Below are 17969 nucleotides of genomic sequence, written 5' to 3'. Positions count from 1 at the left end.
TAGGAGTTCAACTGAACTGAGTTCAAATCCCACATCTGCCACATATTAGCAGTTCGTGTACAAATGATTAGCCTCCATTTGTTCAGCTGTCAAACAAGAGGAATACTGGCCTTATTGAGTTGTTAAAAGGGTTAAATTCTAAAGTGTGTATAAAATACTTAGCTCTGTGCCTGACGTGTAGGTATTCCAGTGATGTTTAAAGACAGTGGCTGTTAGTCACACTTTAGCAACCAGCATGATTTCATACAAAATTTCTAGAATATATGTGAAAAAAGGTGGGAATATATGAGATACACCATCAGCCTATCCTATCACCTTTATTTTCTTAGAGCCTCACTTTTCTCAACTATAAAGTGAGAAAATATAACTCTGATGTCTTTTCCAACTCTAAATTGATTTCCTTCTACCATGAGGTACGAGTGGAGGACACAAGATGTGATTTGTTTCCCTGCCAAGCCTGGCCACCATCCAGAATGCTGTCCTGCTCCTAGAGTTATTGTGTCTGTTGTATCTGTTCTGCCTCCCACAACTGCATAAATGCCAGGGCAGTTAGCAAGGAATGGAAGGAACATGTCAACCAGTATTTCTGCTTCTCTTCCCTACTCCTGTCAACACAAAGGAAGCCATTTTCCTCTTATCATGCTACAACCAGAGAACAGTTTTGAAAATTTACCACCAAACTGAATAATAAAATGCCTTTGATAATTCTGTATTATTAACATCATATTCACTATGTGTTAATTATTGTTGAAATATTTGGTAACTTTCTTTTCATGATGGGGCTTGGCTTTTACACCTTGATACTCCGAGAATTGCTCTGCCCTACAAGGGAGCCATGTAAAAGTTTGAGAAGGTACTTACATAGATACTTATGAGTTTAATTAGTTACATTTTATCATAATTAAACACATAAATTTGAATAGCTTCTTACAGGTTTCTCATAAATGCACTGAGGATCCAATCTCGATATTGTAAAAAAAAATAGTATCTTGTATCTATCACAACATTTAGAATTTGTGAATGGACCATTTGCAGTACCATATCCTAAATTGAAACTTCAATGATCTATTTCAAGTGGTGAGTTGATACCTGTCACAGTTGATGTATTTCTCCCCTAATTTTCTATAATAGACTTATGAGAATGTATTTTCTACTATTCTAGTCTGCCCTCACTCTTCTGCTCTCCTGCCCCTCCTCACTGGATTTTATATAAATTCCTTTAAAACAGGAACAATTTAATACCTCAGGACATTTGCACTACCTGTTTTGCCTATCTGATGTTCTCTCTCCAAATATGTGCAAAGCTATCTCCCTCATCTCCTTTAAATCTGTATTCAAAGAACAGATTCTCATTTCTTCATCATAAGATTTCAAACTACATGTGCCCCTCCCAAATATATAACGATTTTCCTTCTTCATTTTCCTACAACACTTAACACTGTCAAACATTGTACATTTAACATATTTATTTCTCTATTTTCTTATATCCTTTGTTAGAAGATTAGCCTCTAGTGGAAGGATTTTCGCATGTTGCAGTAGCATCTTCACCCAAACACCTGGGGCGGAGCCTCATATAAAGTGGGTGCACAGTGAACATTTGCTGAATATGAGAAAATCTCCATCCTGAAACCACCAGAATACATTAATGATAGAGCGATGACATTTATTTTCATTCACTCTGAATCTACTTGGATGAACACTAGTGTTATTTCTTTAGAATTAACTAGGACTTAAAAACAAAGGACCCAGATGGTCAGATATAATAATGAAAGGCATATAGAAATGTGTTTTGAATTCATGCCAACTTGGCAACAATATCTCAGCAGCTCCCTCAGTCTGAATTCTTTGCAGATTCTCTATGTTATCTCCCTAAATAGTCTGTGGCTGCTCCTTAAGAAAAAAAAAAATGAAAAAGCAGTTCTCAAAATTTTCAACATCATGTGGTCTGTGTATCTCCGAGCTTATAGCCAATTTGATTTTTGAACACTCATTCAGTTAAGTCCAACCCAACTTTTTTTTTATTAGTGTTTCCATTGATGTGCATATAAGTGATCTCATTCTATTTAAAGGTCACAATCTTCAAAAACCAATTCTAATGCTGCTACATGACAGCAGTAGAAAATAAAATACTTAAATTTGGCAATGTTCTACTGAATCACAAAATAAGGAAAATGTATATATTGAGAACAGTATGCACTTACAGATATTTTAGACAACATAGAATTTAAAAGATATTTGGAAATCTTTTACTAACAAGAAAATAAGGAGACAAGGGTAACCAGAAAAGGCATTGCAGAATAATTAGTTCTATGAATTGGAAAACTGAAACAGCTCAATTTTGGCTTTAAAGAAGTTTGAGTTTTATAACACTGTAAATTGTATGTAATGACCGAAATGTAAGGGAGGGGAAATTTGCTTCCACCAACACCGTAAAGAAGTTTGAAAGAAAAATTTACATCAACAGTAAAACTTAAGTAATAAATGGGATGATGTCATCTCGTAGAAAACTTTCAAAACTGAGGAATTTATGATGATTCCAATAATAGACTTTTATTTTTTTAAAAGAAGATATTTGTTTATAAATGCTCACATTTTATTTTATTTTTTTTTTTTAAATTAATGTTTATTTCTGAGACAGAGAGAGACAGAGCATGAGTGGGGGAGGGGCAGAGAGAGAGAGGGAGACACAGAATCGGAAGCAGGCTCCAGGCTCTGAGCTGTCAGCACAGAGCCCTACACGGGGCTTGAACTCACGAACCGTGGAGATCATGACCTGAGCCGAAGTCGGTCGCTCAACCGACTGAGCCACCCAGGCGCCCCTAAATGCTCACATTTTAAAAGCAGTGATTTGTCAATGTTGCCTGATTCTGAACAATTATAGCAAAAGAGCTGAAACACAGAAACTGCAGGTTTGATTCGGGAAGATGTAGTGACTTTCCTGGTTTTCTGGACTAACAAAGAGGAGGGCAAATTAAGATAATAAAAAATCCATTAAACCTCAAACCAGCACTTCCTTCTATTATTTTATTATTTCATTTATTTTACATGCCACGTGCCCAAGGGCATCTTAAGTGCTTTATGCTGATTTATTATTACATTTAGATGACAATCCTAAATGGTTGATCTTATATATATATATATATATCACTTTATATGAAAAAAATTAAGGTTTAGAGCTGTCAGAATAAAACCAAGGTGCTTTTTGCTTACTGAGCACAGCAGAGCTGCAGCATTTAATTTTAGAATGTTTCCTGAGGACCAAGAAAGATGTACCAAGGAAGGATGCTATTCGTTTTGATTATTTTTATGTATTTCATTATTAAATTACAGGCGCTAATTTCAAAGAGGGTCTACTTGGGTTATGTAAGGCTTTATAAAATACACCCACTTGAGATGTGGCAGATTTTTTCTTTAAACAAGCATATAGAGGCGCCTGAGTGGCTCAGTCAGTTAAGCGTCAAATGTCGGCTCAGGTCATGATCTTACAGTTTGTGGGTTCCAGCTCCGCATTGGGCTTTGTGCTGACAGCTCAGAGCCTGGAGCCTGCTTCAGATTCTGTGTCTCCCTCTCTCTCTGCCCCTCCCCTACTCATGTCCTGTCTCTCTCTCTCTCAAAAATAAACATTAAAAGATAATTTAAAAAAATAATAAATAAATAAAAGAGCAGATAAATTCCTTGCCCCAGAACCCTCAAATAGCAAGTAGAGATATTGGAATATGACACAAAATTATTTTATTCTGAAGTTCTTCTTTCATTTTTCTTGGTTGGTTGGTTGTTATCATGTTAATCTGTTATCATGTTAAACTCTTGCCTTGCAATAGTTAGGTTTTAAAATGTATTCATGTTCCAAAAGAAGATCCAGAGAATAAATGTCAATGATTCTAGTCCTTTGTTCATGTTTTGTTACTAGCTTTCTAAAACAAATATCCAAAAAGGATATTAAAATGCATACAAAAACATTTAAGGTAATGTGGTTTTGAGGCTTATTCTTCAAAGACTATTTGAAATTGCTAATAGATCAAAAAGTAGGTATTATGTTATTCTTATCTAGAGATGGAAAAACTGAGGCATTGAGAGATTAGTAAATTGCCCACCTTGGCACAGCTAGAAAGTGTTGAATCTGAGAGCAGATCCAAGTAGTCTCACTTTAAAACTATGCTGTTGTCTTCTGTTATATTGGCAAACACAATGCTGACTACTTAAGGCTTAGGACACAGAAGCAAGAGTGAATATAAATAACCATGCTCCCGGCCACAGTGCCTATGAATATGTTATTTTTTTTTACACAAAGTTCCTATATTTTTGTAATAAAATTAACTCCTAATGTCCCATGGGGCTTCACACATTTGAGGATTGTCTATCGATACTGCTCACTCATCCAGTTGAATGTGGATTGAGTCTCTGACAATAGGCCATGCCTAAGGAACCCTGTTAGTAACAGTAGGTGTCTCTGCTCAAGAAAACTAATTTTGATACAGTGGCCTGGCTGTTAGCCTTATCAGTGTATTTGGAAACTTTGGTTTCGTTCATGGTAGCAAACTGCTTTTTGGAAGTAACGCTACCTGAGACTATTCTTTATATTTTTATATTATTCATGGATTTTCATTATGTGGTTCACTTCCTAGTAGAATGTGTAATATTTTGCAGTGGTGGTGATCTATTAAATATAGAAGAAAGTGAAGTCTTCTTTTTTTATTAAAAAAATTTATTAAATGTTTATTTATTTTTGAGAGACAGAGAGACAGAGCATGAATGGGGGAGGGGCAGAGAGAGAGGAGGACACAGAATCCGAAGCAGGCTCCAGGCTCTGAGCTGTCATGCTCTGAGCTGATGTCAGACGCTTAACCGACTGAGCCATCCAGGTACCCCGTGGAAGAAAGTGAAGTCTTTTTACTACCTCCAGTGTAAATGTCTGAAGTGCTCTTTATGAATAAGCACAGGAAGATTAAACTAACTAAAAATATCAGATTAAGGTGTATGCAGAGTTTTGCAACCATTAATAAACAACATGACATTTTTGTTTTGTTTCTATTGGCTTGAAATTATATTAGATACAGAAACATACTTAGTACATATTCTTAATTGGCACATGATCTAATCTTTAAAAATGCCCTTTCTGTAATGATATCCCTGTATGTCATATTCCATTTTAGGTTTATTCAAAATAATGTTACAATAAAATTGGTCATTCTGTACCATCTTATCCCAATATAATTACACAGAACAAATACTTTTTCTATCCAAAATGGTAGTTTAAGGAATTCATTTATTCTCATCTGCCAGAAGTTTGACCAAAATTAAGAGCATTTATCAGCCAAATTTAATTTTTACCCTATTTTTAGTTTCATCTCAATTACATTGAACTGGATAAGAAAAAATAGTGCCCTTCAAGGGCTTCTTCTGAGGACCATCGACCTTGCACTCTCTTGATCTGGACAGATGTGGCTTAATTCCAGCTACTTCTCAGTAGGTCTCTTAGTCCCTTCAAATCAACTACTGGCCTCTTCCATGTGGTCTACATTCATTTCCCAGGATATATTTGTGCCTTATTGTCCCTCCAGTCATGAGGGCATTGGCCAAACCCAATATAGTGCCACTGACTTGCCTTTGCCCTAAAGCACCTGCACTCTTGTCCTCAGTTTTCAGACAAGAGTAAGATCCTGCCTGGATCTGTCCAGTCCACTGTCCTCATCTGTGTGGAGAAAGCAAGCTATCCAGGTGGCTCCTGGGAAATCCTCTCCTTAACTCAAGGATAGAAGGTGGTTCCCACCACTATTTCCCCAAGTCGACATGGAGACTGTCAATGTATCAATGGTTCTCTCCTAAGAAATAACTGTGTTTTCGTTTTGTTTTGTTTTTTTCTTATAGACCTGCAGTGAGTATAGTTGGGCAAAGTTCTTGAAATAGGTTTCTTTGAAAGTTTGCATAGGAACTTGTAGAACTTCACTTTGGAATTTCATATCACTTGATTTTTTGGTGCTAGGGTGAAATTTATAATCAACCCCTTTTTCCATTTGTCAAAAGCAAGACTCACCATTAGAGGCAGGGAAATGAGACAAGAGAAATTCCTTTATTTCACAGTATTCATGCTGTGTTCATGACTGAATTGGCCTGTTCATGTCAGTTGCCTGATTTAATCATAACAGCAACTCTGCAGGATTGGGAATATTATTCCCAATTTACAGAAAAGGAAACTGAGTTTCAAAGAGGAGATTTTTTTAAGGTGATAAGATACTCTGGAAATAGAAATGTGTGACTGGAAAGCTTCAGCCTTTCCTGCTGGAATCCAGCTCATCCACCACAGGTAAGATACATACTTATCTAATCGCCACTGTTAGCCTAGGACGGCTGCAACTATTTCTCAACTAGTCCCCTTCCTTTGGTAGACATGGATATAAGAATGTTTGCGGTCATTTCTACTACTGTTGATTCTGAATATAGCACATAAAAAATCTTAACATTGGCTGTGTCTGAAAATATATGTTTCAATTTTTTTTTCAGACAATAGATTTTGAAGGTTTCAAGCTATTTATGAAGACATTCCTGGAAGCAGAGCTTCCTGATGATTTCACGGCACACCTTTTCATGTCATTTAGCAACAAATTTCCTCATTCTAGTCCAATGGTAAAAAGTAAGCCAGCTCTCCTTTCAGGCGGTAAGTCTAATTATTTATTTAAGTATGTATACACAGTAGAAACCTCAAAGGGAAAATCGGTATCAAGTTCTCTAAAAGAGAAGAGATTATTTGCTTAGGAAATATCTTTGTTGCAAGACTTATACTGTCATATTAAGATTGTGCAAAATATTTAAAGTATCTCTGATATAATAATAGCTAAACATTAAAGAAAATATACTTTTTCATTATCCATCACTTGTCATTCACAGTCTTAGAAGTCTGTGTTTAGGTAATAATTTTAAGAGATACTTCCATCACATATGGAAAAGTGCTCCTTTAAATGACTAGATAAATATAGATCACTTTATATATGAAAATGTAGTCACAAAGCCATCATGTGTAGGAAACATAATATTTTTATCACTTGTGGAAATTTCCAATATGCTATCAAGGAAGACAGTTTTGATTTTTCTCTTGGACACTTTTTTAAAATTTAATGTCACCATAGAGATGACTGGTTCTGTCATAATAGGTAGCTTTTCAGAGATGTCTCATGCATTAATACCTGTTGCTAATTGTGTCCAGCTCCATCCAGTCAGGAGAACAGAAGTCTCACTCTATTACTCTAGAGAGTGTAGAAGAGGTGATTGGCTAAACAGTGTTGGAAGGTTGAAAAAGCAATGAGAAATACTGAGGTTATGCAGAGGCAGAACCACAGGAAGTGTGTTGGTTGGAGTAATCAAAACTCAGAAGCTTGGAGAAAGGACGTCTTGGAACTGGGACACAAGGTTCTGCGGGGAAGGTGTTGCCTGGCAGATCTCACCCTGGGACTTCTGTGAAGGGGCTACTTCCTTCTGAGTTTTATAGCTCAGGAACTCAAGAGGAACCTGCAGCTTGGCAGTCAGACATCAGAGGAGCATCTCCGAGGTCTGTGCAGGACTGTGTAGCCAGAGGTCCCTCTGCCTTTTTCAATGTGGATGTAAGCTAGTGACTAGAGCCTCTTCTGCCCAGAACCATGTGCTGTGAGGGTGAGATACCTGAGACATCTAACAGGAAGTGAAGGTAGATGAGCAGGAACCAGCCCCTTCTCCTTTCTTTCTTGTCATGTCTCTCTAGTGCCCCCTGTTAACTTGATAGGAATCCAGCTCACAACAGAGAAACGTAGTATACAGCGGAGTTTCTCAAACTCTTTGGTTTCAGGACACTTTCAGGACCCCAAAGAGCTTGGATGATACCTTTTGTAACCACATTAAAGATGAGACATTGTGAAAGTAACCATAATCAACCCATTACGTGTTAACAAAAATAACATTTATTTTTCTGAAAAATAATTTCAAGAGCAAAACAAAAAAATTGTGAGAAGAGTGGCATTGTTTTATATCGTTGCAAATCTCTTTAACCTCTGGCTTCATATCTGCTTCTGTGTTTCTTTCGCTGTATCCTATGTTTCGCAACCTCATAAAAGATCTACTGTACAGTCATGAGAAAATTATAGTGAAAAAAGCAAATGTGATATCTCACAATTATCACTGATAATCATTTGATCTTACAGATTCCCTGAAAGGGCCCAGGGATCCCAAGGGAGCCCCTGGTCTAGCGACTTCAAGCCCTTACATCACTAAATAGAATATCAAAATGTGAGTAAAGGGATAGATGTTTAATAACCGGCACTCCAATAAATTAAAAAAAAAAACCTGGAACATGTAATTAAGAAATAGGTGGTTGAGCCATAACTAAGACTTAGGCAGTGTGATGAAGAGTCCATGCTCCTTCCCCTTCTGTTAATGACATAATGTCTCTTCCTCAAGTGATTATATATATGTCGGTGTAAGATTTTTTTTCTTATTTTTTAAATTTACATCCAAGTTAGTTAGCATATAGTGCAATAATGATTTCAGGAGTAGAATCCAATGATTCATCCCCTACATAAAACACCCAGTGCTGATCGCAGCAAGTGTCCTTCTTAGTGCCCCTCGCCCATTTAGCCCATGCCCCCACCCACAACCCCTCCAGCCGCCCTCAGTTTGTTCTCTGTATTTAAGAGTCTTTTATGTTTTGTCCCCCTCCCTGTTTTTATATTATTTTTGCTTCCCTTCCGTTATGTTCATCTCTTTTGTATCTTGAATTTCACATATGATTGTAGTCATATGATATTTGTCTTTCTTGACTAATTTTCCTTAGCATAATACACTCTAGTTCCATCCACTAAATGGAAATGGCAAGATTTCATTCTTTTTTATTTTTTTTTAACTTTTATTTATTTTTGAGAGACAGAGACTGAGACAGAGCACAAGCAGGGGTTGGGGGAGGGCAGAGAAAGAGACACGGAATCTGAAGGAGGCTCCAGGCTCTGAGCTGTCGGCACAGAGCCCAACACGGGACTTGAACCCACAAACTGTGAGATCATGACATGAGCCAAAGTCGGTTGCTTAACTGACTGAGCCACCCAAACTTCTCAAGATTTCATTCTTTTTGATTGCCGAGTAATATTCCGTTGTGTGTGTGTGTGGGGGGGGGCGTGCCACATCTTCTTTACCCATTCATCAGTCGATGGACATTTGGGTTCTTTCCTTGCTTTGGCTATTGTCAATAACACTGCTGTAAACATTGGGATGCATGTGCCTCTTTGAAACAGCACACCTTTATCCCTTGGATAAACACCTAGTAGTGCAATTGCTGGGTGGTAGGGTAGTTCTATTTTGAACTTTTTGAGGAACCTCCATACTGTTTCCCAGAGTGGCTGCACCAGCTTGCATTGCCACCAGCAGTGCAAAAGAGATCCTCTTTCTCTGCTTCCTCGCCAACGTCTGTTGTTGCCTGAGTTGTTCATGTTGGCCATTCTGACAGGTGTGAGGTGGTATCTCCTTGTGGTTTTGATTTGTATTTCCCTGATGGTGAGTGATGTTGAGCATGTTTTCATGTGTCTGTCGGCCATCTGGATGTCTTCTTTGGAAAAGTGTCTTTTGCCCATTTCTTCACTGGATTATGTGTTTTTTGGGGTGTTGAGTTTGTTAAGTTCTTTATGGATTTGGATACTAAGTCTTTATCTGATGTGTTAGGTGTGGGTTTTTCTAAAAACAACTATACACCTTCCATATGATATATTTTGATCCCTTCAAACTGTATACCAAAGAGTACGTTTATTATAATCTTGAATTAACCTTAAAATATTTTAGTTACTTAAATAATTCCCTTTATATCATGAATTGGAAGGACTCCCCCCCGCTTGTTTTTCTCTGAGTCTTATTTTGTGTGTTCTCACAGTGTGCTCTCAGAGCTTTCCAGTGTTTGGGGCTGAACATTTTAAAATGGGACAGTTGCTTACTTTGATCGAGAAATTAAAACTCTGTTCTCCATTTCATGCTATAAATAGGTTGTACATACCATAGACTAAATAAAATAAAAATTGTCTTTTTAATTTCAGATGAAGCAATACTGTTCTTGGGTTTTGAGAAAGAAGCAAGGGGAACATTTTTCAATCTGAGTAATTGTGTCAGACTTGGATGAAGGGGAGAGATTCTAATTAATTAGGCAGGCTTGTAACAAGTGAAAATCTCAAGCTCTCTTTTCTTCAAATAGCATGTAGTATTACACAGAAGATGCCAGATTTATAAGGAGTAGAAATCGAATCAGTTTCCAAAATGGAAAAAAAAAAAAGGGTAACAGCTTGTACTTCATTTGGGACAGCCACATAATCTGCACAGATCTACTTGAAAAGGAATTGCAAGATGGGCTGTGTAACTCTCATGTAGCAAAAAAATAAAACTGGAATTCCTTTTCAAAACTTGGTCTCCACATTTTAAAACATAAGTGCATGGTGTCCTTCATAGCACTGTTTTTAATGCCATATTCTTTGAAACTTACCGCTGACAGTGAAAAATAAATGTATGTTTATTTTTAGAACCCTACTTTGCAATAATCTGTTATGTACACAAGATGTATTTGTGGCTGAAAAATCACAAATTAATATTGAATACAAGAGAGCTATAATCTGTTTTGTTTATCGCTTCTTAGAGTTCACCATATTGCATTACTACAATATCAACAGGAATATGATCACTATTCTTGACTCTGTATATAAACTAAACAACAATGGTTTCTCAATAAAAAGCAAGAATAAATTGGGAAAAATGTTAATGTTAATGAACAATATTCAAGTATCGGAGATATGGTGAATGTAAAACATTTAGTTTTTATAGAATAAAAATGTTTAAATGAGTATAAAGAGGCATAAAGGGGTGTGTGTGTGTGTGTGTGTGTAGTTACTTTTTGTTGAACTTATAGTAGCTACTGATCCATCTGGTATTTTGTGTAGTGAATGATTTTTGGGGGGGCGTATATTTTGTTGCAGTATAAGTGCCTTTTGTCACCTACTTAAAATGTAAGCTGATTATTTTTCCTGTTCCCAGGTTAGACTTTTAATTTTTGAAGATATTCCTAACACTATATATTTCCAGATTTCTCACTTCTTCTGCTTCACCGTAAATGTCACGTCCCTAACTCCTCACCTCTTTGCTAGCCTAAGAGACTAACTTCTGATTTTACCTTCATCACTAGAGTCTATTACCTGAGCTATTCTCATTACAGGATTGTTAAGTCATGTGGAACCTTTGCTTTTTTGCAAGTGGCTCATATACCTTCGACCATGAATCGATATTATTATCTCATATTTCAGTCCGTACAACTCAAACAATAAGAATAACCCAAGAGAAATTTTATAAATATGCAGATTGTTGCCTACAAATTCTTACCATTCAATATTAACATGGCCTTAACACCTTTACACCTTTTTAAAAAATCTCTCTTAAAAAGTACTCATTTTTGATCCTGTCTCCTAGCTCAATTAGGTTAAAATTTTCAGACATCCTTTAGCTTATTCATTTCTTTCTCCTCATTCTCAATAGGTGATTTTTTTCACATCGTACAAAATAACATAAAGTACCTCAATTATTCCCCATGCAACACAGAACTGTTTCTTCAGCTCTAAGAAAATATATATTAACTATATTCCAGATGGAACTCTTCATCTGGATATCCCATAGAAATTGAACTAAATGTGTCTGAAAGTCAAATAATTATATTCTACCCAAACCTGCTTCAATTCCTATCTCCTCTCTTGGTGAGTGGAACCCAAGTATCTATCAGTTTTCCAATCCTAAAATATTGGTCTCTTACACCCTCCACTGCTTCAGGCCTCATGTTTAATCACAAAATACTCTCTGTTGCTCACGATAACTTATTCTTTTCAAACATTCTTTGTCATTTTTATCCATCATTGTTTGTGTCTTCGGCTATCCCCTGGCATGGCTCCCAGCTGGACCCTGACTTGACATCTCCACAACGTGCTCCACACAGCAGCCTGGTTATTTTACTCTTGGGTTTCCGAGTTTCAGGCCTTCATGATCACCTTGTGGAAAGTTTTTAAATTTTTGTACAGGGAGTCCTAGTCATAGCCTTCCCCTATCTTTTGAGACACCTCCCCCTCCACAAGGTCCCCTTAATGGAACTCAGGGTCTGGGCAGTGCAGTTAAGAAGACGATGAAACCTGAGTTTGCTAGTAGTAAATACAATGTCATGTAGCTTGCGGATCTGCTTATAGTCCCAGTTCTGTGTCCTGCCCAATGCACCCCCGCTCCTTTTCATATCTAAATGTTCACTCCGGCTTATGTCTGCTGTGGTTACTCAGAACTCTCATTTCCTGCGTAAGTCTTGCTCTGCCCTTAACTCACAGCAAAACCCAACTCTTTGAAGCCTCGGCTAATGTTTCATTGTAATTGAATAGCACATGCTGTGCTCCATGCTAAGAATGCAATGATCAATAAGATGAGATACTTAGATTGTGCAACTGGAAGGCAAGCCCGGCACCCTTGTAAAGTCACACCATCTTCCTCCTGTAAGATAGCTGGTGCATCCCTGCTCCTCCCCGACTTCCACCTAGGCCAACTCTGCACAGCAGCACTGGGAATTAACTATCCTCCGCTAAATTACTGTTCTTATTGTATAGGATAGCACTTAGCAGTAGTCATTAGTAACTTCTGCTTTTTCTAAAAATATAGTAATTAAAAGAGAATGTAATTGATTTGTTACCTGCTTCAGACACTTATACTGTATATTTCCATTGGTTCCACAATGTCTAAAATGTTGACTCCACAATACTATCTGTTATTAGCTATAGGTCAGTATAAGTGCTTTTTGTTGTTATTATTAGTTTTATAGGACAGAAAGAGAAGATTTTCCTAGCACCCTTTATATCAGACCATGTAGTGAGTTGGCCAGGTGTGCCATTTAATTCTTTATCTGTTCATTTTATTACATTAATTCATGCATTCCACCATTCTTTTCTAAACCATATTATGTCCCAGGAATTCCACCAGAAAGCTGAAGATCCTTCAGACCCAAGCAGAAAAACAGACAATTAGGTAATCAAGTATATAATGAAATAAAAGTTGGCATCTATTTATCAAGATCATCTTTTTCACCATAAATTAAAATTATCTAATTTACATAGAGGTAGTGATAGGTACCAGTTGGAGAGGATGGAAGGGAGATTCAAGAAGAGAAAACATGTACTCAAATAAAAAATATTGCCTGGGCTTCCTGGGTGGCTTAGTCGTTTAAGTGTCCAACTTCAGCTCAGGTAATGATTGCATGATTCTTGGGTTGGAGTCCCACATCATGCTCTGTGCTGACAGCTCAGAGCCTGCAGCCTGCTTCGGGGATTCTGTGTCTCCCTCTTTCTCTGCCCCTCTCCCACTCATGCTCTGTCTATCTCTCTTTCTCTCTCTCTCTCTCAAAAGTAAACCTTTAAAAAATTAAATAAAAATGCCCTGTCAAAGGATAGTGTGTGAACTATATAAGACATTCAGTATTATTCCATTCATAAATATTTATCTTAAAAATTTTCTTTTATTTAAAAAAATTATTTTTATTTAGGTTTGAGAGAGAAACAGAGAGACAGAGAGTGAGTGGGGGAGGAACAGAGAGAGTGGGAGACACAGAATCCAAAGCAGGCTCCAGGTTCTGAGCTCTCAGTACAGAGCCTGATGCAGGGCTTGAACTCATGAACTGCGAGTTCATGACCTGAACTGAAGTTGGATGCTTAATCACCTAAGCCACCTTGGCACCCCTATTTTTAAGTTTTTAAATAAATTTTAAATACAGTATAGTCAACTTACAATACTGTAATAGTTTCAGGTGTACAATATAGTGATTCAACAGTTCCATATATTTCTCAGTGGTCATCACCACAAGTGCCCTTCTTCATCCGCATTACCTTTTTCACCCATCCATCCATCCACCTCCTCTCTGGTAACCATCAATTTGTTTTCTAGAGTAAAGAGTCTGTTTCTAGGTTTCTCTCTCTCTCTCTCTCTCTCTCTCTCTCTCTCTCTCTTTTTCCTTGCTGATTTGTTTTGTTTCTTACATTTCACATCAGTCTAAAATCATATGTTATTTGTCTTTCCCTGACTTGTTTTGCTTAGCATTATACTCTCTAGATCCATATATGTTGTTGAAATTGGCAAGATTTCATTCTTTATGACTGAGTGATATTTTATATCATTCACAAATATTTATTAATCACTTACAATGTGCCCCCACACTATTCAAATTTCAGTGAGCAAAATGGAACTACTTCCCTTCCCCTATAGTTTTATTTATTTAATAAATAAATAAAAAATATATATAGCAAGTCAGAAGGTAATGTGAGGAGCTCTCTTAGCAAACATTGATTAGATAGAAAGTACAAGTTGAAACTGAGGATGACTGGAAGTCCTGAGTTTTTCATGAAAGACTAAAACTGGGATGAGGATCACAAGGAGATCATTTTTGATTGTCCCAGAGCAGATGGTAGCCATGACCTTGGAAGTATTGGGCAAAGCCTGGTGGTGGGGCTGCGGAACTGGTCCTGGTAGGATCAGGGTCCTATGGCCTTAGGAGTTAGAGGTAAGTGGGCTTGATGAGTAAGAGGAAGGTAGGCTTGCTCAGTACTGAGAGATCTGGGTCTATGCCTTGAGTTGTTGGGATGGGGCAGATGAAGTGACTGGAAGAGAGTGGCTGGAGAAGAGGCCAGGGAGGGAGCCAAGGGCCCATGGAGAAATTGGAGAGTTGATATATTGTCTTAAGTCAGAAAATAATCACACTGCTGGGAGCAATTGGGTGGCTTAGTTGGTTAAGCATGTGACTTTGGCTCAAGTCATGATCTCATGGTTGTGGGTTCAAGCCCCACATTGAGCTCTGTGCTGATAACTCAGAGCCTGGAACCTGCTTCGATTCTGTGTCTCCGTCTCTCTCTACCCACCCCACCCCCCCACCACCTCTGCTTGTGCTCTCTCTCTCAAAAATAAAACATTAAAAATTTTCATAAAAAATAATCATACTGACAGCAGTGTGGAAGCTATCACGAAGGGACATGAGGCTAAAGGCACAAAAAAGTCAAGAAGATATTTAAGATTGAGAATAATAATAGCTACCAATGAAAGAGTTATAGTACTTTATCTTTGGCCCCTCTCTTTGCCCATCCAGTATGGAAATGGTGAATTGATTTATGCTGTTAAGCTACAATATCATTAGTGGAATGTAATGCTTTTTATGTTTTCTGTACAACCAGAGAGTCAGACCACAGGTAAAAATTTTAGGCAGAAAAGGAGAAAGAATTTATTGTTGTTCATAAGGAAGTTAATCAAATTAACAACAGAAAAATGTACAATGAAAATGAGGTACTTGAACCTTGGGGAAAATATTCTTTTGCCAAATGACCTTACTGGATGTTCTTGCCAAAAGACACACTTCATTAATTGTGCTGAGAAGAAATTATTACTCTTATCAGGACTGTCTTGAGGATATTAAAAATTTGTGTGCATGTATGTGTGTGTGTATGTGCATGTATATTTTCACCGTAGCTTCCTCTATAGGTCTTTTGTGTCTAATAAACTATTTCGTTTCCATAATACAAAAAAGGGAAGACAGGGTCTTGCAGAGCACAAACTGAACAGAGTACAAGGCTTACATGACTATAAGATAGGGAACTTCTTGTCACATAGTAGACATTTAAGATATATCTGTGTCTTCGCTAATGTTGATATACTTACATACTTATATAGAAATGCTCTAGAAATAAAGATAAAATAATTCTTATCCATTGGCTAAGTAGCTTTTATTTACATCAACCATTACATATCTTATGCTTTTATAGTACCAAATTTCTCTTATAATTATTATTAGTGGCAGTAATCCACAAATTATTTTATTCCAATAAATATTTTATCTTGAAACCCTGAAAACTCTTAACTGAAACCACAGAAAAATCTACACTTCAAGGCACCATTTAGGATAAAATTACTGTCAGTACAGGAACAGTTCCCCTAAATCTCCCCTTTAATTACTAAATAGGTTTGAATATATTGAGTTTGATTAAACAGGTTTCTTTATTCTCCTATCTGAATATTCTAAGTGAAATGTTGGTCTTCAGATTTGCCATTTTTACCATTAGATTTATTCACCAAATATAATGGATTTTGTATTTGCACTTACATGTTAATGATTGCATATATAAGTGATAATATTATCTTAAGATTGTTGCATTGTGTATTCATGAATATCATTTATAGTTTTTTATTCAAATAAAGGCAAATAGGATATATAGTACTTTTCAGAGTCCCAAATGAGTCATAACTTTATTTAACTTGTGATGTACTCTAAAATACCTAGGAAGAGCTGTAAAAATGAGCATTGCCTTTGATCCATTAGAATGAAAACCCTATAAAAATGGGATTTTTCAAATTTTCTGTGGTCAATGCTATATCCTAGGACCTGGTTTTACGTGACTAATATGAAAGGTTCTTAATATCTATTTGGTTTATACTTATAAAGTGCATGCTAGTTGTACACCTATTAGATAACACAGATAAACAAAAAGAAAAGATATCCAGAATCCATTTCCCTATAAGAAAATGCTGGTAAAGATTTGGTAACTATGTAAATATGTATGTTTATTTCTATACATACAAAATATGTATATATATAAGAACATCTCACAACTGTATTTTATAATGAATGGCCCAAGAAATGATCTGAGTGCAAGAGTAACATTTAGAGCTCTCAGCCATGACTAGGATTTCGAATTTCATTCCAAAGGTTTATGAAATAATCAATGTACATACTCTTAAGAGTCCTGAAAATCAGACTCTTAATACAAAAGGTCATTTATTGAGAGTTAGGAGACAGATATCTCTGATTTATTTTTTCTCTCTAGCCCCACAGAATTATACTTAAAGCATAAAATCTCAATTCAGATTGCCTTTTGAATTGGAACCATACTACTTGCCTCTGCCTCTGTTCTCCCAAATATGAAATGGAGATAATACGTTCATGTATCTTACTGGGTACTGTGGGACTCAAACACATAATGTATTATGTATATTATAAGTGTTCAGTGAATGCCAGCTGTTACCATTATTCATTAAATAGGTTGTTTTCCAGCATTTTAGTTTGCAGACATAGGGAAAAATCAAATTCACTGTCTTTTTTTTTTCCCTAAAATGTTGTTCATTCTGAAAGAGTACAGTAAATTTTATAGAGTATTAATTGGGATTTCTTTTTTTTTTGTTTTTTGTTTGTTTTATCAAGATATAATTCACACATATCGTACAAGTTTAAGGTGAACAGCATACTCATTTGACTTACATATATTGTGAAATGATGGCCACAATAAGTTTAGGTAGCATCCATCATCTTGTACAGACGCAATAAAGAACAAAGGCAAAAGCAAAAACAAAAACAATGTTCTTATAATGAGAACTATTAGAATCTACTGTTAATTTTTTTCTTTATAAGTGGAACTCTTAGGGTCTACTCTCTTAACAACTAGCATATACGATTATATCATATAATAGTGTTACTTATAGTCATCAGATATATTACATCATTGGTACTTATTTATCTTATAACTGGAAGTTTGTACCTTTTGACCATGTTCCTGCAATTCCCCTCCTCACACCCCATCTTCATAACTTGTACTTTTTTAATTGAAGTATAGTTGACATACAACATTACATTAGTTTCAGGTATACAGCAAAGTGATTCAACATTCTTATAGATTATGTGCTCTATGCTCACCCACAAGTGTACTACCATCTGTCACCATATAATGCTATTACACTATCATGGACTGTATATCCTATGTTGTACCTTTTATTCCTGTGACTTAGTGATTCTGTAACCGGAAGCCTGTATCTCTCACTCTGCCTCATTTATTTTGCTACTGTCACCCCAGCCATAAGGTTGTTTGTTTATGGGTCTCTTTGTGGGTTTTGTTTCTTTGTTTTTTGTTTTTCTTCTTGTTGTTGTTGTTCCA

At 36.5% G+C, this 17969-nt stretch overlaps 1 protein-coding gene across 14 annotated transcripts in view; it reads left to right on the top strand.

Annotated features, from left to right (window-relative positions):
* DGKB (diacylglycerol kinase beta) overlaps positions 1 to 17969 on the top strand; it is a 713599-nt gene that overhangs the window by 155426 nt on the left and 540204 nt on the right. For all 14 annotated transcript variants that reach the window (XM_042967524.1, XM_042967496.1, XM_042967510.1 and 11 more), the window contains exon 4: positions 6502 to 6655. In XM_042967524.1, the coding sequence (XP_042823458.1) occupies positions 6502 to 6655 (154 nt within the window). The remainder of the gene's footprint in view (positions 1 to 6501; positions 6656 to 17969) is intronic.

The sequence above is a fragment of the Panthera tigris genome, chromosome A2 (assembly GCF_018350195.1).
Source record: "Panthera tigris isolate Pti1 chromosome A2, P.tigris_Pti1_mat1.1, whole genome shotgun sequence".
NCBI lineage: Eukaryota > Metazoa > Chordata > Mammalia > Carnivora > Felidae > Panthera > Panthera tigris.
The sequence above is the reverse complement of the archived record's forward strand: the minus strand, read 5'-3'. Positions and strand labels throughout refer to the sequence as shown.